This window comes from Brassica napus, chromosome C2 (genome assembly GCF_020379485.1).
Source record: "Brassica napus cultivar Da-Ae chromosome C2, Da-Ae, whole genome shotgun sequence".
Lineage (NCBI taxonomy): Eukaryota > Viridiplantae > Streptophyta > Magnoliopsida > Brassicales > Brassicaceae > Brassica > Brassica napus.
In genome coordinates, this window is record NC_063445.1 from 54,719,537 (window position 1) to 54,745,299 (window position 25,763).

Genomic DNA, 25,763 nt, shown 5'->3' on the forward strand with positions numbered 1-25,763 from the left:
AGATGAGCATGGATGGAGCCTTTAGAGAAATCTCCTGTTGCTAAGATTTTGTGTAGTTTTGTGGAGACACAGAAAATTGAGTTAGCTTTCTAATGGAAGTGGTTTCAAGTCATTTGGAGATGTAATGGAGTTATGATCAATTTACTAGAGGCATATCCATCCTGGTCGAGCATCGCAGAGTGACCTCTCAAAGCGACCTACCGAGGTCGCTCCCAGCCAGAGCGACCAGCCAGAGCGACCAGCTCAAGTCACTCGCGTTTTGACGGGTCGAGACACAAAGAAACGCGTCGGGAGTGACCTCCTGGAGCGACTATGCTAGGTCACTCCGCGTGTTTTGTTTGGACGATTTTTATGTTATTTCAGGGGCCTTTTGGTCATTTGTTTTGATGTTTTTACACTTTCTAAACCTAAGTTAAGTATTTTTGTAAGTCATTGGAGGCAGATAATCTCTTTTCTAGAGAGAAGAACTAGTAAAAACTTCTTTTGATTCAGATTTCATTGCTTTCATCTTGTGTTCTTGTTGATTTCTTATCTATTTCTCTACATGATTAATCTGAAATCCAATATGGGTTTAAGAGGAATCATGGAGATTAGTGAGTAATCACTTTTGAATTCATGGGTTAGGGAGATTAAGGGTGATTAGGTTAGTTCTAGGATGTTTTAGTGTAGATCATTCTTGTTCCTTGCTAGTAGAGTATTCATAATGCATCTTCTGAGTTGGCCACTCAAAAGTTGATCAATAGACATTTCTCACCCAAAAGGTGTTTGATGAAATGCCTGAGACAACTCTCCTAGGCTTTTAGTATACTTTGCCAAAGACATTTGTTGTTAAAGGTGCTAAAATAGCTAATAGACTTGTTAGTAATGATTGCTTTCATATTATTCAACCAAAGACATTTGATGTTTGAGATATGTTAGCAAATGAGCATTCATCTAGAAATGACTCTTTGTGTTTAAGTGAATTGTCTTATTGGGATAAGTAGAAAAACCTCTAGCTCAAGTTATGAAAAGTCTTGGTCCCCATCTAAAAACAAAAAAAAAAAAAAAAATAAAATATGAAAAGAAAAGAAAAAGAAAGAAAAAGGGGGCTAGCAAAGTTGTTAGGAGCTAAGTAATGTTTTGAGGTTGTGAAAAATCCCTTGTAGATTTCAAAGAGAAGGAGTTAATGTTCTTAGGATCTTTTGGTGAGAGATGTGAGTTGAGTTTGACATTTGGGAATGATTGTATAATTGTATGTTTGGGAAAATGGTAGAACAATGGAGATTGAGCATTGTATGCATGAGTTGATCCCTTTCTTAGATATATTATGTGCAATGTCAAGTCTACTTGTTTCGAGAGTAAACCACCTTAAAGATCATATGTTTTGAACCTCTTCAATCACTTGAATAAAAGTCTTCCCTTACCCAACCAAATGATTTGGATCAACTGACCATTTGCAAGAATTCACCTAATGTTTTGTGCTTAACGAATGTGAGAGTTGGTTGATTTGAATATGTGGATGATTGATGATGAGTGTAAGGGCAAAAAGAGTTGAGATAGGCCTAGAGAAGCTAGAGTGTAATAAGAGAGTGTGCTAATTGTGTGTGCTAGTTGTGTTTCTTTTGGCTATGAGCTCCCAACTTCAAACCTCTCTCCCTATGAGTTCTAGAAAGTTCACTTGTGGACAAGTAAAAGAACAAGTTTGGGGGAGTTGATATCTTGCATATTTACATTGTTTTATCCATTCATCCATGAGCATTTTCATCATATAGATTAGGATTTAGCCATTTCTAGGTTGCATTTTGCATTCATTGTCCTTATTAGGTGTTGGAGTGTGCCATGGAGTGATTTGAGATGTTTGGGAGCATTGTGATCCAAAAGGAGGTGAAAGATGAGCATGGATGGAGCCTTTAGAGAAATCTCCTGTTGCTAAGATTTTGTGTAGTTTTGTGGAGACACAGAAAATTGAGTTAGCTTTCTAATGGAAGTGGTTTCAAGTCATTTGGAGATGTAATGGAGTTATGATCAATTTACTAGAGGCATATCCATCCTGGTCGAGCATCGCAGAGTGACCTCTCAAAGCGACCTACCGAGGTCGCTCCCAGCCAGAGCGACCAGCCAGAGCGACCAGCTCAAGTCACTCGCGTTTTGACGGGTCGAGACACAAAGAAACGCGTCGGGAGTGACCTCCTGGAGCGACTATGCTAGGTCACTCCGCGTGTTTTGTTTGGACGATTTTTATGTTATTTCAGGGGCCTTTTGGTCATTTGTTTTGATGTTTTTACACTTTCTAAACCTAAGTTAAGTATTTTTGTAAGTCATTGGAGGCAGATAATCTCTTTTCTAGAGAGAAGAACTAGTAAAAACTTCTTTTGATTCAGATTTCATTGCTTTCATCTTGTGTTCTTGTTGATTTCTTATCTATTTCTCTACATGATTAATCTGAAATCCAATATGGGTTTAAGAGGAATCATGGAGATTAGTGAGTAATCACTTTTTGAATTCATGGGTTAGGGAGATTAAGGGTGATTAGGTTAGTTCTAGGATGTTTTAGTGTAGATCATTCTTGTTCCTTGCTAGTAGAGTATTCATAATGCATCTTCTGAGTTGGCCACTCAAAAGTTGATCAATAGACATTTCTCACCCAAAAGGTGTTTGATGAAATGCCTGAGACAACTCTCCTAGGCTTTTAGTATACTTTGCCAAAGACATTTGTTGTTAAAGGTGCTAAAATAGCTAATAGACTTGTTAGTAATGATTGCTTTCATATTATTCAACCAAAGACATTTGATGTTTGAGATATGTTAGCAAATGAGCATTCATCTAGACATAGAGCTTGCTTAGAATTGTGTCTAGGCTTAAGGTTGATAGTTTGATTGATCATTTGTCATCCTTAGTTCGATACTTGATCACCCAAGGTCTAATCCATATGCCCATGAGTTCTCTTTTCCCTTAGTCAAGAAAGTATCATTCTGTTATTGCTTTCTAGTATTAGTAGTAGTTTAAAACTCATCTAAATCTTTGGATGCACTTAGATTAAGTGAGTACTTGCATTCTCGATGCTTTGATATCCCTCAGAATTGGTTCGACAATCACTATACTACAACATTTGTCTTAGGAGCCTTGAAAACTCCTAACATCATGGTCCTCGGAATTTCCTCGGAAATTTGTTTCCTCGGAATTCCGTCGGAAAATTCCGAGGGATTTCCAAGGAAAAATGAATTTCCGAGGAGTTATTTCCGAGGACTTGTTTCGTCGGTATGTCATCGGAATAACGTTATTCCGACGACATACCGACGATTTTTCCCCTCAGTATGTCGCTGTTTTCTTGTAGTGTTAATTTGAGATTGAGGGTATCAAAGTAAACGGGGTTTAATTCAACGTTAAATTAAAATTTGGTTTACTCAAACCCAGATTTCTATGGAAAAATCTGCCACTTTGTAAATAAAAAAAACTGCTACAAATTTAAATCAGATATATAATTCTGCCATAAAAATTTAAATCTAACAAAACAATCTATCATTTATAGAAAATCTGTTGCATCATATGACAGACATATCTCAAAAAATCTATTTTCCAATCAAAATCGGACAATCAACTCTATCGAATGAACAAATCTGCTATATCATTCAGCAGATATATTTCTTAAAAATCTGTTTTCAAATAAATCGGATAATCAACTCTGTCGTATAAAAAAATCTGTCGTTTTTAAGAAAGTCTGTAACCACACTACAGTCAGATTTATTTTTCTAAACAGATCTTATAGATAGACTTAATATTTGATAGATTTATTTTTTTGGAAACAAATATGTCATCGATCACTTTGTGAGGGCAATTTTGTAATCCATTTTGTTTACTATAACTATACAAAAAGACAGTTTAGACCAGAAAAAAAGATTCTAATAATTTTTAAAAAATATGACTTATTCTAGTAATAACACAATAAATTTGTGTCTAAACTTCCCTTAATTTAAATATATACTAACTTTTTGTTATAAAGATTTATGTTTGGTTTGTAATCACTAGAAGTTGTAGGAAACATTTAATGATACGTGTTTTGTGCTTCTTCTATGTTTAATTAAAATGTAAAAATGTTTAATCAAAATAGCTTTGTAAGATCTAGAAGTTATGTAGCTGGAAATAGTTAAAGATATGAAATGAAAAACATATAATCTAAATCTTTTTCTAAACCGAGAATAAGCCGCATTGAGAATGTTGTTAACCTTAACGATTCTATGTTTCTTCTACAATGGAGTCCATGGAACAGCTTCTCTAGAGATTGATATGAAATTAAAGGCTCTTAACAAGCCTGAACTAAAGACGATCAAAGTATGAATTGGTTATGAATTCAATTATATTACCAATTGTATTATAGCGTGTATCTTCTTGTCTTTGATATCTCAAATCGATTATTATTCATAGAGCGAAGATGGAGATATAATAGATTGTGTGGATATCTATAAACAACCTGCTTTTGATCATCCCGCTTTAAGAAATCACAAGCTTCAGGTAAACAACTCTACTCACGTGCGCCATTTGGTTCATGCACGCATGCACGAATCAAATACAACAAAAGAACTCTACAAGTTGTTTCTTTACTCGGTCTACATTTATGCATGCAGATGAAACCGAGTATGGAACTTGGTTCAAGGGAGACAAATAGTCCAAAGGATGGGTCTTCAAAACCGGTTACATCCCAGATTTGGACCTAATCTGGTCAATGTCCGGTAGGAACAATACCAATTCGGAGTCAGTAGGGAAGACATAAGCAGGACCTCCTCACCATCTAGCTTTGGAAGAAAACCTCCTCACATATACAATACTCTAGAAAAAGCACACCAACACAAGGCTTATACCAATTCAACAGCTGGAAACAAACACAACCCTCGCCCGAAAAACCGTTCGGTATGTAAATTATAAGCGGTTGTTTCCTTTAACATATGTCTTGCTATACACTACAAAAAAGAATGATTATGGGCACAAAATCTATTGTACCTATAACCAATATTTTGTAGCTTGTTGATCAATAGCTACCCGTAGAAACAATAAAAATTCTTAGCGTTTAGCTTATTTGATTTACATTAGTTTTTAATTTGTATAGATGACAAGATTAGTTTTTAACTTACATATACTTCAACAAAAATCATTTCCATTCTTGACCTAAAGTTTATACTTGCCAACCAGTAAATTAACTAAGATCTTCCTATGTTTAGCTAAACAACCTTCTTCTTTGTTGATGATATAGGATGTTTTTCGCAGTATAAGGTCCAACTATCTTGGCGCTCAAACCAATATAAATGTTTGGAATCCATCAGGAGTTCAAAAGGGCGACTACAGCTCCGCCCAAATGTGGTTGCTTGCTGGTGATCAGTCGGAAATGTCTGAGGTCATAGAAGCTGGTTGGATGGTAACAAAAAAAAATTAGGCCTAGATATATTATAGCTTGCTTTAAATGTTAAACCGTTAACCAGTCACCATAAACTGTTTCTATATAACATTTTAGGTGAATCCACGTGTTTTTGGTGACAACCGCACACGGTTCTTTGCCTAGTGGACCGTAAGTTAACACTATGACATGACTATAGACATCAAATTCACTTTTATGAATTTACAATTAGTCTTTGGAATTGAGTTTGCAGAAAGATGCCTACCGTAAAACAGGTTGCATCAACCTCTTATGCTCGGGCTTTGTGCAAACAAGTAAACATTTAGCCTTAGGAGCAGCGATAGAACCTGTTTCAAGAAGCGGGCATGAGCAATATTACATAACCGTTAAAAATATACCAGGTAATTTTTTTTACTAATATATTCATCCTTCCAATTCTATGTACTCTTTTATGGAGTATTTAGTATCTGGTGAGCATTATTCTAACCCTAATCCTCTATCTTGGACCGTGTTTCCAGGATTCGCAGAGCAAGAATTGGTGGCTGGCGAGCCACGACAACGTGTATGGATACTGGCCAAGAGCAATCTTTAAACACCTACCACAGGGTGCCACCGCAGTGCAGTGGGGTGGAGAAGTCTATAGTCGTAACGTGAGGAAAAAGCCACACACCAAAACTCCAATGGGAAGTGGAGAGTCGCCAATTCAACTCTTGGGCAAGGCTTGTTACCACACTTTCATAAGGATTAAAGACGCTTCCATGCATCCCAAGTATTCTATGCCCCTTGCCGAGTTCTCGGATGAGAACCAGTGTTACACTACGATTCTCCACAAGGAAACAAACGTGTCGGAGCCGTATTTATACTTCGGAGGGTCGTTGCTCAAAAAAAAAATAAAAAAAAACTTCGGGGGGTCTGGTCAGAGTCCTCTCTGTCGTAGACCTCAGTCTTCAGTTTCATAGTTTGCTCATGACTTGTCTGATCTAGAAAGGATAAAAGAGATTGTTAAATTATAAGCTTATGAAATCTGAAAATTATAATAAGAATGATCAAACACTAAGGACGACTCCAAATTTACTGAGCAGAAATCCCACACAAAAGAGAAGACTAATCGTTGATGATGAACTAACGTAGAAAGTCAAATGGAGAATTTAAATGTCGGATTTCGTAGAAAATAAAATATCACACACAATAGGCATGTTCATTCCGGATTTCGGTATGGTTTGGGTTCTGTTTTTCCGGTATTTCGGGTTATAAAAGTTAGCTACCATATTAAAACCATATCTAATTTGGTTTTGTTCGGTTTATATACTATCGGTTTCCGGTTTATTCGGTTTGTAACAAAAACCATAACTATTTATTTTTTATTAGTTTATATAATTGGAAATCAGATTTATTAAAAAATAGATATATAATAGTTTCCTGTTTTATTTAACTACTAAAATAAAAGTAAGAAAAATAGTAATATCATCATATTATTATATAATTATAATATATCACAAATATTTACCATTAAAAATAAAAAATCATGTTTTATATACTTTGATGAAAATGAGAAAACTAAAACAACTTTTTTAACCTAAAATAAAATAACATATTATTAAAATCAATGTCTTAATTATAAATATCATATTAATAAAATAATTTATGTATATGTTATTAATTTTATTATAAAACTTATATATAAGTATATTAATATATATTAATTAATTGGTTTTATCAGTTTATTAGGTTGGATCGATTAATATACCGAACCATATCCATAAATTGCGGTTTTTTAAAAAGTAACATCCATTCGATTTATTCGGTACTATTAAATTAAGACCACTTTCTGTATTTCGGTTCGGTTTTAATTGATTCGGTTTTACCAGAATGAACACCCCTACACACACAATATGTAATGAATAAATCAAATCCATTTTGGAATTGGACAGTTTTCTTAAACAGATTTGTACCCATTATATTGTTTTCAAAATAAATAAAAAATTGAGAGAGCATGTGCAAAAGTGATAGTATAAAAAAATTATTGCTGAAAACCATTCACAGATCTAATAAAAATTTAAACTAATTGGTTCAAGAAAATCAAAATTTATAGGAAGTGTGTATTTACTTGAAAAAGTCCTTTAAGGGTGGTAATTTGTGATAGTGATACAAGTCTCTGCCAAAAATAAAGATTAATTAGGAAAGATAGATGCTTTTTGAAAAATAACAAATAATATATAAATAAATAAAACTAACTATGTGCGTTACACATTGTTTTGTCGAACGGAAACAAATCAAAAAGCGAATCGTGACCCGTCTCCCTCATTCTCACCTCAAAAATCGAACATCTTATGGAAAACCGGTCTGAAATGGTTAACCGGAGTCAGCAGAGCCTCTTCCTCATCGGATCTCCGGACGAGACCAATAAGATCAAGCGAGCCGAAACCTCCCAGCAAGGTCTTCTTCTTCTTCTCCTTTTGTCTTAATTTTCCTTTACAATCTCGCCACAGTAAAAAAAAATGATTTTGATTATTCTGCAATCATGATGTAGCCGGAGCTATTGCCGGAGCTAAGGCAGCCGCCGTTGCCGCCGTGGCTAGTGCGATTCCCACGGTAATCTATTTTTTCTTCTCATCTCCCTCCTCAGATCTTTATATGAAGGATTATAATTGAAATGTGATTCTAATTAGTAATTTATTATATAGATTGTTAACTATAATCTTTTGTTATGCATTGATGATTTTGATTCATAAAGTTATTGTCTTTTATAATATATATATGAATCTGAAACATAAAGGCTTCGCCTTTGTTTAACAGTTGGGCGCGGTTCGTGTGTTCCCATGGGCTAAGGCTAACCTCAACTACACTGCTCAGGCTCTCATTATATCTTCAGGTTAGTTCTCATTACTCTTACAAGTAGAAAAAGATACAAGCTTTGACATGAATGTAATGTTCTTGTATTGTTTTCTTTTGATTCCTAACTTGCGAAAGTTTCAATTTTGTGAAATGGGTGATGATTGGAAACAGCATCCATCGCGGCGTTCTTCATAACTGCGGATAAAACTATTCTACAAGGTGCAAGGAGGAACACTGAGGCTCAAATGAAGAAAGTTCAGCAAGAGTCTAAGTAAACTTCTTTATTATCATCATGTAACTCAATCAGTGACACATCTTTTCTGCTTCTCTGTATGCGTTTTGCTTTGGTTCTAAATAAGAGATATAACGAGTTTATAAAAGACCATTTTCATTCACTTATTCTCTCTTTGTTTAGTTACACTTATTCTCTCTTTGTTTAGTTAGTAGTTAATACTCTCTTCTTTTCTCAAAAATAGATCGAAGTAGAAAATAATTTATTTCACAAAGATAGTTTCTTTTATGTTTCTTATGCAGAATTTGTAAATTTCGGTAAAATTAGTTGAGTTTATTGAATTATACTATTGCCTATAAGTTATTGGAAATTGACAATTACAAAAAAGTAATATGTTTATAATATTAGTTATTGTGTTATTTTTTTAAAATATATGTTACAACTTACAACAGAATAGCTGCTTGAAGCTTTTGCTTTGAATAATACAAAACATGAGTACCCAAAAAAACCTAAAAGGTTTCTAAATACATTTGTACACACACAATCAAAAAAGTAGCAACCTCAAAGTTGTGATTATTGATTACACAACACCTAGTTCTTCATCTTCTAACTTGTCATGTCGCCTAAATCAACTAAGTAGTAGTGCCGTAGTGGTGCTTTATCGTACACACTCTAGCTCCAAACAGTAGCAACCTTCAAGCTGTGATTATTGATTTATACAAAACCTAGTTCTTCATCTTCTATCCTTTTACTTGTCCTCCTACCAGATAAACTAACGAGTAGAGGTGCCTCATGTGCCTCTGTTGCAGTCTTTTTTGTCTCCCCTTGTCCTTGTTGGCGAAGCATATATAAGACCTCCTTCATGGTAGGTCTGTTACCAGGCAGTGTGTTAGTACACATTAGACCTAGCTTGAACACGGTTGTCATCTCCTCTGTGTTGGAAGGTTCGTTGATGTCCTCATCGAGAGCCTCTTCAATCGGTTTGCCAGATTGGTAATGTCTCCATGACCAATCTGCCAAGTTTGTATGTTCGTCTCCCTTGTTTCCTTCTCTTCCAGTCACCAGCTCTAGCAAAACGACCCCAAAGCTGTACACATCGATCTTTTCATCTACCTTTGATGTGTATGCGTATTCTGCAACATAAATATGTTAGAGATCACACAATAATATAGGCCTAGGATTTTTGTCCGAACCAAACTGGAATTTTTGGTAGTTTGGTTTGATTCGGTAGGTTATTTCAAAAAAATCATTTTTCGGTACAATTCGGCAATCGGTTCTTAAAAATTATATATATAACCAAACTATAACAAAAATCTGAATCAAACTAACCAAAATTAATTGAACTTATCAAAAATTTTAACAAAAATAAACCAAAATCTAACTGAACTAAAAAACTTCAGTAAAATTTAAAAAAACTGAACAATCCGAATATCGAACCGGATTTTATTTCGAGTTAATTCAGTAAGATTTATGTTGAACCGATCTAACCAAAAAACAAACTACCCGAACTAAACGAACCCACAACTCCACAAGCCTACAATGATATGTATACAAGACCTTAATCTAAATGTATCTTCTGACATAGAATCAGATTTGATGGGTCTGTCTGAAGAATGTTTTTACAAGTAATTACCTGGAGCAATGTAACCGAAGGATCCAGCAACAGCCGACATGGTATGAGGTTCTTGGTTTTGCTTAACCAACAATTTAGCTAACCCAAAATCCGCAATCTTGGCGTTGAAAACATAATCAAGCAAGATGTTGCTCGACTTAACATCTCTGTGTATAATCGCAGGAGTACAATCATGATGCATGTAGCAAAGCCCTTGAGCTGTTCCCACCGCGATATTCAACCTCTGCGCCCAGTTCAGGCTATTATCCTCTACATTACCTCTCTTCTTCTTACCGTGTAGCCATTGATCCAAGCTCCGTTTCTCCAGATACTCATACACAAGAAGCTTTGAATCCTCTCTCGAAATGCAACACAGTAGTTTCACTATATTCGCGTGCCTGATCGTTCCGAGAATCTCAACTTCAGCGAGAAACTCCTTCTCTAGGTTCTTGTCGAGTTTCTTCTTGTTCCATATCTTCTTCACCGCTACATATTGTCCCGAGCCTTCGATGAAGATCTTGTAGATTTTCCCCGACCCGCCGCTCCCGATGACATTGTGTTCCATCAGGTTCGACACGATGTCGGAATCTACGAAATCTACTTTGTGAAAGGAAGTTAGCTTCCACGTCTCTAACCCTTTCCTCCTTCTTCGTTTCCTTGTGTAGTCTCGAACCACAAAGAACGTTCCAAGCAGAGTGATGGCAAGGAGGAGAATCGCGATGACTAGAATCATCGCGAAGATGTTCCCCGGCAACCCTTTTGATCTCCGCATCACTTTCCGACAATCCGGTAAGTTAAGAACCGGTTTGTCCGCACAGAGATTGGTGTTGTTAAAGAAACTTCTCTCGTAAGCAAGGTTATCAAGCTGGTCGGGGACTTCCCCTGTGAGCCTGTTCGACGACAAGTTAAGCGTCGTGAGCTTCAGATTCCCGATCTCCGGCGGGATCACGCCGGAGAATCCATTCTCCGAGAGATCAAGATTCAGCAAATGCGGCAACGATCCTAACCCCCTCGGGATCTTCCCGGAGAGTTTGTTCTTCGATAGGTTTATCGTCGTCAACGACTTCCACGAGATGATCTCGTCAGGCAACTCACCGGAGAGACTGTTCTTATCGAGGAAGATTGAAATGAGATTCGAAAGAGATGTTAACTCCTCCGGGATCTCGCCGGAGAAGCCGTTGTTTCCGGCTTTGAACTCAGCTAGAGAAGACCAAGAACCGATTGTTCTCGGAATCTCGCCGGAGAAGTTATTGTTATCTATCTCAATCCTCGAAAGGTTCCACGCGACTCTCTCCGGTAAGTTTCCGGTGAAGGAGTTGTTACTCACCTGTAAGCTGTACATATGGGGAGCAGTCCAGATCCGGGGAGGAAACTCGCCGGAGAAGTTATTGTTCTGTAGCTGAACCGTGAGGAGAGACTTACAGTCTCCGAGAGAATCTGGAATTAGGCCGGTGAGTTTGTTAGAGTATACAACAACGCCGAGAAGACGACCTCCGTTGCAGAGATTCTCCGGTAACTTACCGGTTAACTGATTTTCTGATACTTCGAAACTCTCTAAATTTGAATTAAACCCGATGTCAACCGGTATTTCTCCGGTTAACTTGTTGGTGAAGAGTTTCAGATCCTTTAATCTCGGTAATTTCGCGATAACCGACGGGATTACTCCGGTTAACTGGTTATTGAACAGGTTTAGATACTCTAATTTCTTCAGATCCCCGATTGATTCCGGGATCGAACCGGTTAAGTCGTTGGCGGAGAGATCAAGCGCTACCAAGTTCGTCGCGGTAATAGATTTTGGGATCTCTCCGGTAAAGTCATTCGCGTAGAGAAGGAGATCGGTTAGATTCTTCAACCCGAGCAACCCGTCCGGGATCCGACCCGTTAGTTTGTTAACAGATAAGTCCACGTGCTCGAGATCCGTCAAGCTCCTAAAATCAACGGCCGAGATTTCTCCGATCAGATTCATCTCCGTTAGCCACAAGTACCTCAGTTTCTTCAACTTCCCAAACTCCGCTGGAATCTTCGCCGGCAGAAGCTTATCGTTGTACGACATTCGAAGCTCCTCGAGCTCGGTTAAGTCCCCGATCTCCGACGGAAACGTGCCGTTGTACTCGCTCTGGTAGAGATTCAGCACCTTGAGGTTCGAGAGGAGACCGATCGTCTTCGGGATGTCGCCGGAGAAGCCGGTGGCTCCGAGGTCGAGATACTCGAGGAGGCGCGAGAGGCGGTGGATGTCGGCGGGGAGTGTGCCGTTGAAGTTGTTCTGGGAGAGATCGAGGTGCCGGAGCTTCGTGCAGTTGTAGAGAGTCGTCGGAAACTCGCCGGGGAAGTAGTTATACGATAGATCGAGAAAATTGAGGTTTGGGAAGTCGCATATGGTCGCCGGAACTGCGACGGTGAAGTTCTGGTTCTTGAAGTTTATTCCGGTGACTTTCCCGGCGGCGCAGGTGATTTTTGGCCAATGGCACGGAGATGACGTGGCGTTCCATAGGCGGAGAGACGGTGGGTGGCCGAGGAGGCGTTTCAGGTTAAGAAGCGTTGACCGTTCGTCGAGCTGAGATATTACCGTTAAGGGGATGGAGATGAGGGAGCAGAAGAGGAAGGGTAAAATGGTCATTTTGATTTGGTTGTTAAGGTTTTTCTTTTCCGGGAAGTTTCGAGGAACCAATGCTGACTGATGAATGGGAACGCAAGTTCGAAGAAGCTGAGGTTTTATAACATTGTGAATGGTAGATTTGGTGAGGTCAGTCTGTGATGTTTCAAGTCACTTGCTCTTTTTTAATCGTTTATAGGTAAACGTCTAAGATTCGTTTTGTATCTAGATGTATAAATGAATATAGTATTTTCTTTTTACTTTCTTGTATCTCATTTTTGGTAGCTTATTTAGTTAACAAGTGCTTTGTTTGGAAAAATGTTATGGTTGTATAAATACATGTATATATTTAGAGGAACAAAATTAGTGAAATTTATATTTTGTAAAAAGTAGCTGGAATTAAATATTCTAAGTTAAAAAATATGTGTAAATAATTTGAAAAATAAACACTTTGGAAGAAAATATGTATCTACTATGGGAGATTTTCAATTTTACTACAAGTTGGATACCCCCCCCCCCCTTTTAAATTTATCCTTAAAGGATGATTATTTTCATAAATATGCTAAATTTGTGATAAAAAATAAACTAACACTCTAAAACAATTTATAAATATTTAATAATCATTTATAAAAAATTAGGAATGATTTATAAAAATTTATAAATTCAAGTGTTAAGGTATTTTTATGGTTTAAACAAAAAGTTATTTGGATTTTGGGTATTCGTTGTGTCACTTGCTCTTTGTTAATCGTTTAGGTACACCTCCAGATTAGTTTTGTTTCTAGATGTATGACCAAATGAATATAATAGTATTTTGTTTTCGTATCTCTTTTTGGTAGCTTTTTTTGGTTAACAAGTGTTTTGTTTGGAAAACATGCTGAGTATATGGTTTTATATTTAGAGGAACAAAATTAGTGAAATTTTGTACTTTATTATTATATTTTGAAAAAAGTAGCTGGAATTAATATGTTAAGTTAAAAAGTATGTACAAATATTCTGAAAATTTGAAAATGAACACTTTGGAGGAAAATGTGTATCTACTATTTTGCAGAAAATCTAGAGGAATGAATCTGTAGAATTCATATTTTATCCTATTCCAATATTGTTTCACACATTTTTATTTTTCTACGTTTCTTGAAAATTTTAATTGTGATATTTTTCGCACATATTAAAATAATTGAAATGCATTTATGTTCATATTAGTTACACCAATAACATTTGAGATGAATAAAATAATTTATAAAATCAATATAGTTTACAATTAATATTAAGTTGAATGTAAGTATAATTTGCATTGAAATTATAAAATGACATGTTAAAATGAAACTTAAAAAAAATAGAAAATATTATTTAAACCATTTGTTTCCAGTTTTAGATTCTGCCGGAAAATAACTGACTTTTATAAATACTTATCAAATGAAATGTTTCTAGACTAATAGAATTTAAAAGTCCTAGACATTATATCTTATTGATTTGATAACTATTGTGAATATTTCAACTGATAGATGTTTCTCTTATTTTCAGATTAAGAGCCCGTTGAAATTTATCATTGGATAAATATGTTTGGAACCATACGGCAAATGAATTGTATGTGCCTGATTTATTATGGTTCCAAATATATCCATCTAAAGATGAGTTTCAATGAAACATTACTGCGATTGATGAATATTCTTCACACTTGTATATGTAAGATTATTATGTAATATGAATATGTAATATGAAATTATTGTACACCTGTTTATGAATTTACAAAATATCCACTCTATAAAAATAGTAGTAAAAATATCCTACTGGTATCCATATACTCTACAATAGTGTTTTTTCTTTAGTTGTACTGGTGTATCTTTGCAGTACTTGTTTTTGCTTTTATGTAGACCAGTTGGTCATAAATTTTATATTTGAATGATTAATTCAGCGAAAAAAAGCTATAAAAAAAAATCAAAGCGAATATATAAAAAAAAGCTATAAAAAAAATCAAAGCGAATATATTCAATTTGGCAAGAACAGAGAGTCTCCGTAAAGCATCAACTAGTCGCATATGATACTCTATTCTATAAAACTGGCAAAGTTAAAGTGTGCTTATACTTAAAGTGCTAATTATGCTAATAATCTAGGGGTGTCTCAAATCAAACACCCGAGCATTTTAAAATTCGCGGGTATTAATTATAGGCCATCCAACACTCATCGTCAAGAAAAATGTGCCATTAGAAAAGTCAGAAACTTTTGTCCCAAAAAAAAAAGTTCAGAAAGTAAAGTCAAAGATCTTTATTATAATTGATAATGATTAGGGATTTACTAAAACTACCCACCAAAAATCGTTTTTCCCTATCTAATCTCACCAAATCATTGGTGGGTTTTCTTTTCAATTCAAATCCACATTGAAGCAATTGGGCTAAACCTAGGTTGAATGGTAATCAAATTGTTGAGATGTTAGTTACTTAATAAAAATGTTCGCCAGAAAACAATACATTCCAACTTACTCATGATCATACTGCTAGTTGTGTATTAGTTTGTCAAAAGTTTAACTCGATTAGATGCCTAATTCTACCACTAATTTGTTTATGTGGGTTTAGTGCACGCATCGCATTAAGAAGAAGACTTGTAGTGTACTTGTGGCAGACAAGAAAAGCTAATAGGAAGCTTCGGCTTTCATATCATGTAATCATAACATCCCCACATTTTTACATAACATCTCCATACTTTTATTTAACCCAATGACTTATGTAACCCAAATACGGACCAAAATAACAATCCACCAGTTTTAACCTGCTTTTCTCTTGTGCTATAATTTTTTTTTTGTTACCTAGGGGTATATTTCTTCAGAAACACTGATTATTATTAAGAAAAATATACTACTATATTGAAACGTACGTATGCATCTTAAAAGTCCGTGATACATTAATTAATATGTGTACACACACAGTTGTCTAAGTTTGAACGTTGACTCTTCAACTCGACAGAGATAGATGCGGATCCACAGTTTTCTTGACTTTTCTGATATTAGTTTCAACAACGTGTCACTGTCAGACGATCGAATCATTTTGTTTTGGTCAGTCCTCTCTCAAATAGTATTGTTTATTATTGTGAAATTCTGTTTTAAAATTCTTTTATCAGCAATCGGACAAAATAATACATTTTTAGGATTGATTAGGGAGTTTATAAGATGTTATATGGAAATATAAATTAAAAAGGAGTTTGCTGTCTAAATTTGTATAATTTAAAATTTTCATCAACGTCACTAATACAAAGCATTTAGAGCACCATTATCCGTGTCTTTTAAACGTCTCTTAGCTGCTGACTAGGATAAAAAATAAATGAAAAATGAGAATTACCTTAAGAACGTCTCTTAATTAAGCACAAGAAGAGACGTATCTTGTAGACACGCGTCTGATACAGGGAAATCTCCTTCTCTCTCTCATCTCTATCTCTCTTTCAGCCGGTTTCGATTCCAAAATCTCGTCCTTGATCTCTCTTCGATGATTATCGGTCAACGTCTCTCTCGGTGGTTGTCGTACGACCTCGGCGTTCAAGGAGAAGGGAGTCCTCAGCGTCAGCAAGTTCGTGCTCACCGGCGATGATCTCGCCTCCAAGTGCCCTACTTGTTCATGGTTAGCTATAAAGTCTGAGTTTTTATTGATGAATGTGAATTCAAAGTTTCGATTTTTAGTTTTTGAGGGTTGTGAATTTTGCAATTATACGATATGGGTTAGCTGTAAACTTGATCGCAGAGGAATACTGGTGAATGGGTATCTCTAAGTTGGTGATAAAGCTATTGACTTTTAGTGTTTTTATATACAAGTTTGTGAGATTGTGATGAGATCAACCAAAGTTATGACTTGTCGTTTATGTATGCACCTTCTCTTAATGGGTATCTCTAAGTTAGTGATAAAGCTCTTGATGTTTAAGCTTGGCTGAATCTGAGCTTCTTTTATGTTTGATTTGTTGTTTATGTATGCACATTCTCTTACGTGGCAGAGGAATATGAAGCTGCTGGAGGAGAAGTGTTGGTTGATGATGAAGATGATGATGGTTGGCTGGCTACACACGGGAAACCGAAAGGTGAAGATTAATTTAGTGTTTTGCCTAATCCATATTTCTCACATTTAATCTTTTGTCTTGATATTTGCTACAGATAAAGGCAACGAAGATGAGAACTTGCCGTCCATGGTGCCTTGGATATAAACAAGAAAAGCAGTATACGATCAATGCCAATGTAGTTTGGAGCTGAGGAAGAGGATGATGATATTCCAGATATGGAAGAGTTTGATGAGGATGACAATGTGGTGGAAAATGATACGGTGCGTTTCTTTTGTTCATTGGTCTTTGATGAATGCCTTTTAATCGTGCACATGAATGATCAAGTTTCTAGGCATGTGTAGCTGTGTTTTGCCTTCGAAAATATATCTCTTTTTTATAGTTTCTTGGTCTATCAGTAGTTGACAAATCTTTCTCTTCTTTGAATCAGGCAACTCTTCAGTCAACTTATCTTGTGGCTCATGAACCTGATGATGATAACATTCTCCGAACTCGTACAAATGATAACACTCAACGTAAGCATCATGTCTTAACATACCCAACGAATTTCCCACTGCTTTGTTATCTTGATTCTCTCATTCTTTTGGCTTAATAGCAAACTCATAACACTTCACTTCACTTAGCAAAATCATAACACTTCAACATTTTTAAGAAAACAATGTTCAATAATTTTTTTTGTTTTAAGAAACCTTAACTAAGAGATTAGCATTGGAGCATAAAAATGTTGGTGTCTTTTAAAAGAGTCTCTTAACACATATTTATTGTTTAAAAGTAATATAAAATAGATAAGAGACCCTAGTTGAGTATCTAGGATAATGATGCTCTTAGGCGTATCAGATTCGTTCAAATCATATGACACTAGGCGGCGAGTAAACATTTAGTTTATATATAGCAAACAAACCGAGCCAAAGGGTTTTGCTCCATGGTTAGTGTTTGCCATTCCAACATCAAGATTCAAGAAGTTGAGATAGCAATCATCATCCTGTTTATAAGTTGCGATCAGATCACAAGTCTAAAGCAATAAATGAAGATACTCGAACAAAACATACTGATTCTATATCATTCTGCTTTAATCGATCTTGAACAATAGCATTCATCACCACAAGTCTACGTTTATGCTTCAAGGTCCAAAATCTCATGCTAGAAAATAGCTCTGAAGCTTTACATGCTCTTGAGGATAGTCCCTCCGTCATCTGTGGGCATGCAACTTGGAAGTCACAATTTTCAGTGAGAGCATCTCTATAGTTTGTCTTTCGTTTCTTAAAAAAGAGAGAGTTCTTGTTCAAAAAAAAAAAAAAAAAAGAGAGAGATTCCACACAACACAAATGACAAAACTTGAATCAGTTTGCAATTATATGACGTGTTTTTCTTTTTGTAATTATTAAAGTGATACGATCAGAGTAATCGTCAATTAGCATATAGACTCAACCTAAAAACCCATCTAATCGACCTTGCAGTAGACCTCTTAGACCATCATTCACCGGGGTGCTTACCCCGGTGCTTAGCCATTTAAAAAAAAAAAATGGAAAAAAGTAAACAGCAGTCTTTGAACAAGTAAGCGTCGGATGTTCCCACTGTTCGCCGGTTCCACTGACACGTGGCGATCCGCGATTGGTTCATTTTTAATTTTTTTTTTTTAATCAGACAAAAACCAAAAAAAATAAAAAAATAAAAAAATTAAACACCCCATTTGGGGTGCTAGGGTTAATTATGCCCTTAGACCATCTCCAATGAGGGTTTTCTCCATTGGAGTTCTTAATATATGTATTATGTATATATATATATATATATGTATATATTATATATGTAAATAATTGTGGACTACCACAATTATTGTAGAACCCTATAAATAAGAGTTCTTAAGGATTTTTAAAACCCTCTTTTAAAAACCTTTACATATAGGATTCCACAAAAATTGTGAACCCCACGATTACTTATACATATATAATATATACGTTACACATATATTAAGAATCCCAATGGGAAGAACTTCCATTGGAATTGCTCTAGTTGTCATTGTTATATTTTAATTATCATGAGGATTTCCAAAATATAATTCATAAAATTAGAATGGAACCGAGGCAGATAAAAAAATTTGGTATAAATTTTTAGGAACAGTAGTCCGTAGATGCTTGGAGCATCTTTATCCATAGAAACTCATTAGAGTTTCTTAATGATTATTTAAGTATATAAGTGTACTTAGTGGACTTAAGAAACTCTAGTTAAGAAACTGTTCGATTTTGCGCTTCGAATGGTAGTTTCTTAATTAAGGGTTCTTAAAAAAAATTATAAATTTTTTTTTTAAGATAAAATTTATTTATTAAATAAAACATATTAAAAGATAACATTTTCAACATAGGATTTAAAATAAAAACATAAAAAGAAAGATTACGAAAATAAAAGAGAATAATTTGAAAGAAGCATCTGAGCTCAGTTGTTGTCTTCATCACGTCCAAATTTACGCCATATATGTTCAACCAAATCAGCTTTTAGTTGAGCTTTTAGTTGTTGATGCATTTGTCTATCACAAATTATAGTTCGAAGAAATAGTGTTGTGATTAAAGAGAAAAGATGACTTTGGTGTTGTGAACGATAAATTCTCAAACCAAGGGTGTTGTAATTAAAGAGAAAAAATGACTTTGGTGGTGTGGGAAAAAAAATTTAGAAACCAAGAGTGTTGTGACAAGAAGATGATTTTGGTGTGAGAGAGTTACGTATAAGGTTACTTTTCTTGGTTTCATTACATGTTTACACACTTTACACCTGAGGTGTACTTTCTGCCTTGCTTTAGTTTTTTCTTTTCCCATAATGCCCTTAATTCAGACGAGATGAGATTTATGGTTAAGTTAAAAGGGAAAAAGTACATGAAACATTAGGATATGTTAGAAATCATTATATTAAAGTATTTTGAAAGCAATCCGACGGGCCGTTTAAAACAAGTACGATTCTACTAAAAGCGATAACGTAGATCTAATAATTGTTTGATCTTATCTTCTCCTGCTTGGGGAGTAATGTGGTTGGAGGAATCATGGTCAAAGATAGAGTCATGGTCATCATTTTGTGGACATTACAAATGTTTTGGAGATTTGGCTGTTTAGCACTTCATGTGGTCTACACTAGAAGTAGGAAAAGATAATTTAAAGGTTACAGACGTGTGGTCAGATTTGTATGAAATCAAGTTTGTATGAAAAGGGTGTGGTCAAGTGTGTGTTTTCAGTGGTCATGTTCGTGTGGTCAAAAACAGTATCGTAATGTGGTAAAGTGTGTGTGTTCAGTGGTCATGTTCGTGTGGTCAAAAACAGTCTATCGTAATCAGTTAGAGGCAGGAAGTGATGGATGCGGCTGTGTGAAGATCCACCGGTAACTAGACAACATAAAATTTGGCCAATAAGGGTAGGTTGATTTAGGGTTTGTAAACAAATATCAAAGGAGTTGAAGAAAAAAAAATAAGTTGTGAAAGTTGAAACTTTTCATTGTCGATCGGCCGGGAGAGAGAGATGCAAAATTGTTTTTCTTCGTCTTGTCGTTTCTGAAGCACTGAACAAAGATAATTGAGATCTGAGAGTGGCAGAGTGTCCAGAGTTATAAAGACGGCCGTTTCATTGAAATTCATGCAATGAAAATCATTTACTAATTTTGATGAGTCCAAATAAATAAGAATTTAACTAAAATTGTGTTCTGGAGTGGGACGTTGAAGTCGCCGATATGATGAAGATCTTGCAGTAGTGAAGAAGAAGAGTGGGGTAGAAGAAGATGAGTTTAGCAGCGACATTTTTTTAGATGTTAGTTTTTAGGTTTGCTTAGCCACAAGGGTATTTTAGATAAATTGCAAGAGAAAAATACCCCACCAGCACAAAGTATGTGTAAATGTAAATAGAGAAGATAAAAGTATGTCTAAGCGTAATTTTTTCTTTTGGTGTTGTGTTTGATTCTCTACAAGTCGAGAATTTTGCTAGAGTGATAATAGAAGCCTTTTATGGTCTTCATGACTTGAATACAAGGAAAGAACAGTCCGTGAATTGGACAAAAGCTTGTGACTTACTGACTGATAATAGAAGACACTAGCATACAAACAATCTATTCATGACTGACTGACTAGCATACAAAAGTTTGTACACTGATAATACACTAGCATACAAACGCTCTATTCATGACTTTTGTAATACAACTCTGTGACTGCTTACGCACATGCATATAAAACTTGTACAATGACACTTGCTTCACGAGGTGAGTGATGACAATGACACTTGCTTCACACTTGCTTCACACTTGCAACAAACCTCTCATGACTGTATCACAACAACAAAATTCTCATCATTTAATAGAACTTTTACAGTCAAACCACCAAACCATTAAAAGAACAAGAACAACATCAAGCCAAACCGCATTAATTCCATTACATTACATAACAACAACTACATTGTCTCCATTAATTCCATAACAACACGTTCTAGGAATTAATGAACAGATTGAAGATTCTATGTAGAAGGTTTAGTTAAAGAGAGAGATCTTATAAGACAAAATCAGATAGATGATCACAAACTCTTAAACTAAAACAGCAAGACAAGTTATCTTCAATCTTTAACAGGACAAAGCATAATCAATCTGTTCATTAATCAACCACTCTATACCCAACCAATCTTTACCGGAACTCTCTAATCAACCAACCTTTAACAGGACAAAGCATAATCAATCAACAAATATGACTTCAAACTATGAACTTTCCAGTCATGTTACAGACAAATTCAGACCACTCTCTAACCAACCAATCTTTAAGATAGCAAGACAAGTTATCTTCCGACCAATCAAACAACAATTCTGAAGCTAATCAAATGAAGAGAGCGACCAAAAGAAGAAAGCTGTGAGGCGATTACAGAAGACGCACCATAGTTTCCGACGAAGGATGTTCGGAGGGGAATTACCCTGAGGCTACAAGAGCGACTATAAGTGCAAACCATTGGGGGAAGAGGAGGGAGTAATCCGGCGATTGGTGAACCTTTAAGAGCCTTTTCAATGGCGGAATAGAGGTCTCGCGAACCAGAGGGCTTGATGCTTCTGATTAACATAAAATCATCGTCGTCCACCGGATAATCTGAGAGGAGAAGGAGACACCGACAAAGAAGGCGGAGAACACGAGAGAAACTGAGGAAAAGAAAGAGAGAAAAGAAAAAATAAGAAAGAAAAAATATAAAACTTCATAATATGCTGACACGTGTTTTAAAACCCCTCTTTAAAGCATTCTCCAAAATCTCACATTAAAGATCGGTTACTCAAATTATTATGACTTTTGATTTAATTAAATCAGTGATTTTCTTTAGAAACCCTCTTAAAATCCTTGGTTAATCATGCTCTTATTTTCTTACTTTAATATATTTTTTTGGGTATTGACAACTTATGGACTTTGTGTTGACTCTATCCTTAAGCGACAACCCACCGGGAAAAACCTATCTCATGGAAGAAGAAGCTCAAGAAGACTGCCACACGGTTGATCATTTCACAGTAGATGACCTCTTGGTAGATTTCTCTAATGATGATGACGAGGAAAACGATGTCATTGCTGATTCCGATGGTGCCAACGCAGCCACCGCCGTTCCTGATAACTCCAATTCCTCGTCCTTCTCCACCGCTGGTCTCCCCATATTTCACGGTGACGTTCACGACGGCACCAGCTTTTCCAGTTGCGTACCGGTACGTTATTGTTTAGATAAAAGTGAAATTTTCCCTAAGATTACATAATTACAAAATAAAAAAAGATATTTGTAATTGTCGAAAATAAGAAATTAAATGATAAGTAATTGTGAGTAGTGAATTTTAGACAAGATTAAATAATTATGGAATAAAAAGATATTTGTAATTGTTGTAATATAAGAAAATAAATAAGTATGTAATTGTTATTAGTGAATTTTAGATACATTAAAGTTAAGTTTTATTGGTTAGCTGAGCTGGAGTGGATAGCAATTAGCAACAGTCCGATTTTCACTAACGTCTCTGTACCGGCCAAAGGCAGGAGCAAACGCTCACGCGCCGACACATGCAATTGGGCCTCAAGTGGGCTTCTCATGGAAGCAGTTTACGACAACCCGTTCACCGGAGAAACCGTTCTCTCCAACCACCACCTTTCTCCGCCGATCTCGCCGACGTCCATCGCTCATATCGCGAGAAAGCAAACAATCGACGGACTCCGGCGGAAGAAGGGTACATCTCCGGTATCCGGCAGCGGAGAGGAACGGCGGTGTCTCCACTGCGCCATAGACAAGACGCCGCAGTGGCGGACTGACCCAATGGGCCTGAAGACATTTGTGCAATGCTTGTGGCGTCAGGTATAAATCGGGACGTTTGGTGCCGAAGTACCGGCCGGTGGCGAGTCCCCGACGTTCGTGCTGGCGAAACATTCGAATGCTCAGTAGAAAGTGATGGAGCTCCGGCGGAAGAAGGAGATGATCCGCTATGAGTTCATACATCACCATCATGGTACGGAGGACACTGCCATGATTTTTACCATTTCATCGGACGGTGATAATTACTTGATCCACACAACGTGGGCCCATATTTCAGACAGCTTATCTGATTAGTCCCTGATTTCAATAATTAGGGATAATCTTCTTACATCAAATTTTGCTAATTTAGTTAAGTTGTTGTCTCTTTTTTCATCACGTGAATGAGTTTTTTTAACTTTCTTCGTTGGTTGAAAATTACAACTTCTGTCATATAATTAGTTAGGTTGATCTCGTTATCATGAATTTTAGTGTAATAGATAGACAAAATGTAAACTTATACTTGTATATCCTGATACTTTACCATTACAATTTAGAAAGGCTACTTGCATTGATTGCAGGTAAAAGGAATAATTGGTTGGAATGTCACAGTGTTGGTAACGTGTCACCTCAAGGATCAAAGTCCCCAGTAGGAATGGACAAAATATACATAAATTTTGATTAGGTTCGTTATTTTCGGTTCGATTCAAACCAAAATTTCAGATATCCGTAACACTCTGAAGAAAAATAAATACTAATTTGAAATATCCGTAAAAAAACTAAGCAATATCATAAATACTAAAAAATTTAAGAATGAATATCCGATGATCTGTTATATATATATATACATCTAAATAATTTTATATATGGATTCATGCCGCACAGTGTAAACACCACACTGCTATCTCTCGTGCCAAAGACTACTGATGCTGAGAAGCTATTTGATTTTCGGCCAATAGCATGCTGCAACGTGATTTATAAGGTTATCTCGAAGATTTTGGCTACTCGGCTTACTACTCTCCCAAAAGCGATCGAACTAAATAAGTGTGCGTTTGTAGAGGGTCGTCTGCTGCTAGAGAATGTTTTACTAGCTACTGAACTCGTGAAAGACTACCACAAGACTTCAATCTCCTCTAGAGCTGCCGTAAAGCTAGAAATTTCCAAAGCTTTTGACACTGTCAGTCAGGCATTTATTGAGGATACGTTGCGCGCAATGAAGTACCCAGACTTGTTTGTCACCTGGATCATGCGCTGGATAGACACTGCGGCATTCTCGATCTCTGTTAATGAGGAACTTGAGGGTTTCTTTGGGAGCAGAAGGGGGATCAGGCAGGGGTGCTCGCTGTCCCCTTACCTCAATGTCATTATCAGCAATGTGCTCTCCAAGTTACTTAACAAAGCAGTTGCAATGACCTTATTGGATATCACCCTCAGTGTCAGGAAGTCAACTTGGCTCACCTGAGCTCTGCGGATGACATAATAGTCTTCACTAATGGCTCTCCAGCATCATTGCGTCATGTTTTGCTAGTGTTTGAGGAGTTTGCCAGTCTTTCGGGGTTGCAGATTAATATTGCAAGATCCACTGTTTTTGCAGCAGGCAGAGGCAAGCAGTTATTGGAAACTGAAGCAACAGCAGTGGGGCTCTCAATCTCTAACTTGCCAATCAAATATCTCGGGTTTCCTCTTACCTCCAAGATTATGTCAAAAATGGATTATGAGCCATTGGTCTCAAAGATCAGGAAGCGGCTTCTCTCTTGGACAAGTAAAGCTCTTTCCTATGCCGGATGGCTTCAACTCATCAAATCAGTGATTGCGAGCATGACTAACTTTTGGTGTGCTGCTTTCTGCTTGCCACAAGCCTGTATCGATGATATTGAGAGCATGTGCTCTGCATTTCTATGGAGTGGGTCGCCACATGATACATCCAAAGAAAAAGTTGCTTGGGAGGATGTATGTCACCCTTATGCAGAAGGAGGCTTGGGAATCAGACGAGTTAGAGAAGTGAGTACAGTTTTCATGCTGAAGCTTATCTGGAGGTTGTTCTCTTGCTCCAGATCTCTGTGGGGTGACTGGGCTAGGCACTATTTGCTTCGAGGAGAGACTTATTGGGATGCAAAGGATACATGGTTGGGTTCTTGGGTCTGGAGGAAGTTGTTACGGTTAAAACCTCTAGTGAAAAGGTTTATTCGTATGATGATCAATGACGGTCGCAGTGTGCGGTTTTGGACTGACATATGGCACCCGGAAGGGCGTCTCATTGAGCTGACTGGTGAGATTGGCACGCAGAAGCTTGGTATTGCAAGGGAAGCAAGGGTTTGTGAGGTCTTGCGGGATGGGGAGTGGTGGTTTCGAAACTGTCGAGACCAACATATCAGAGATATAGTGCAGGTCATCACTTCTTTCCCTCTCTCTCTGTCTATAGCGAGTTCTGATGCTGTGACTTGGAAGTGTGGGGGGGGGGGGGGATGATGCTGAAACTTGGCAACAACTTTGTGGTCGCAAGGAAGAAGTCCCGTGGAGCAAACTGGTATGGTTCCCTCAAGGCGTTCCTCGGTATGCGTTTATCACATGGCTGGCAATCAAGGATAGGCTTGCGACAGGCCACAACACTCGACAATGGGTCCAGGCGCAGATTTGTGTCTTCTGTGGAGAACCAGATGAGACAAGAGACCATCTCTTTTTCGCGTGTCCCTATACGTTCACACTTTGGGTGCGAGTGGTAGGCAACCTGACAGGCTCCGACCCTGATCCAGACTGGAAAGCCACATTGCAGCACATGATCTCGAGTTCTGTTGATCACCTCACATTTATTCTATTGCGACTAGTCTTGCAGACCACTA

General features: G+C 36.7%; 2 protein-coding genes, 1 long non-coding RNA gene and 2 pseudogenes across 3 annotated transcripts; 4 read left to right on the forward strand and 1 right to left on the reverse strand.

Annotated features, from left to right (window-relative positions):
- The first annotated feature begins 3,230 nt into the window (after positions 1-3,230).
- On the forward strand, positions 3,231-6,937 carry LOC125581881. Its single transcript, XR_007319642.1, has 3 exons — positions 3,231-5,386; positions 5,483-5,536; positions 5,619-6,937. It is a non-coding gene; the product is annotated as an uncharacterized LOC125581881 (long non-coding RNA).
- Positions 6,938-7,593: 656 nt separating this feature from the next.
- Positions 7,594-8,595, forward strand: LOC106403659 (early nodulin-93). The gene is made up of 4 exons (XM_013844472.3): positions 7,594-7,801; positions 7,896-7,957; positions 8,162-8,237; positions 8,372-8,595. Exons 1-4 carry the CDS (start codon positions 7,696-7,698, stop codon positions 8,473-8,475), a joined length of 348 nt encoding a protein of 115 aa, XP_013699926.2. The 5' UTR covers positions 7,594-7,695; the 3' UTR covers positions 8,476-8,595.
- A 214-nt stretch (positions 8,596-8,809) lies between these two features.
- LOC106403668 (receptor-like protein 52) lies at positions 8,810-12,956 on the reverse strand. Its single transcript, XM_013844479.3, has 2 exons — positions 10,066-12,956; positions 8,810-9,565 (listed from the first exon to the last, which is right to left on the reverse strand). The coding sequence occupies exons 1-2, from the start codon at positions 12,659-12,661 to the stop codon at positions 9,147-9,149; spliced, it is 3,015 nt and encodes a 1,004-aa protein (XP_013699933.2). The 5' UTR covers positions 12,662-12,956; the 3' UTR covers positions 8,810-9,146.
- Positions 12,957-16,114: 3,158 nt separating this feature from the next.
- LOC106363522 lies at positions 16,115-17,332 on the forward strand (annotated as a pseudogene).
- A 4,731-nt stretch (positions 17,333-22,063) lies between these two features.
- On the forward strand, positions 22,064-23,376 carry LOC106414919 (annotated as a pseudogene).
- Positions 23,377-25,763: the final 2,387 nt, after the last annotated feature.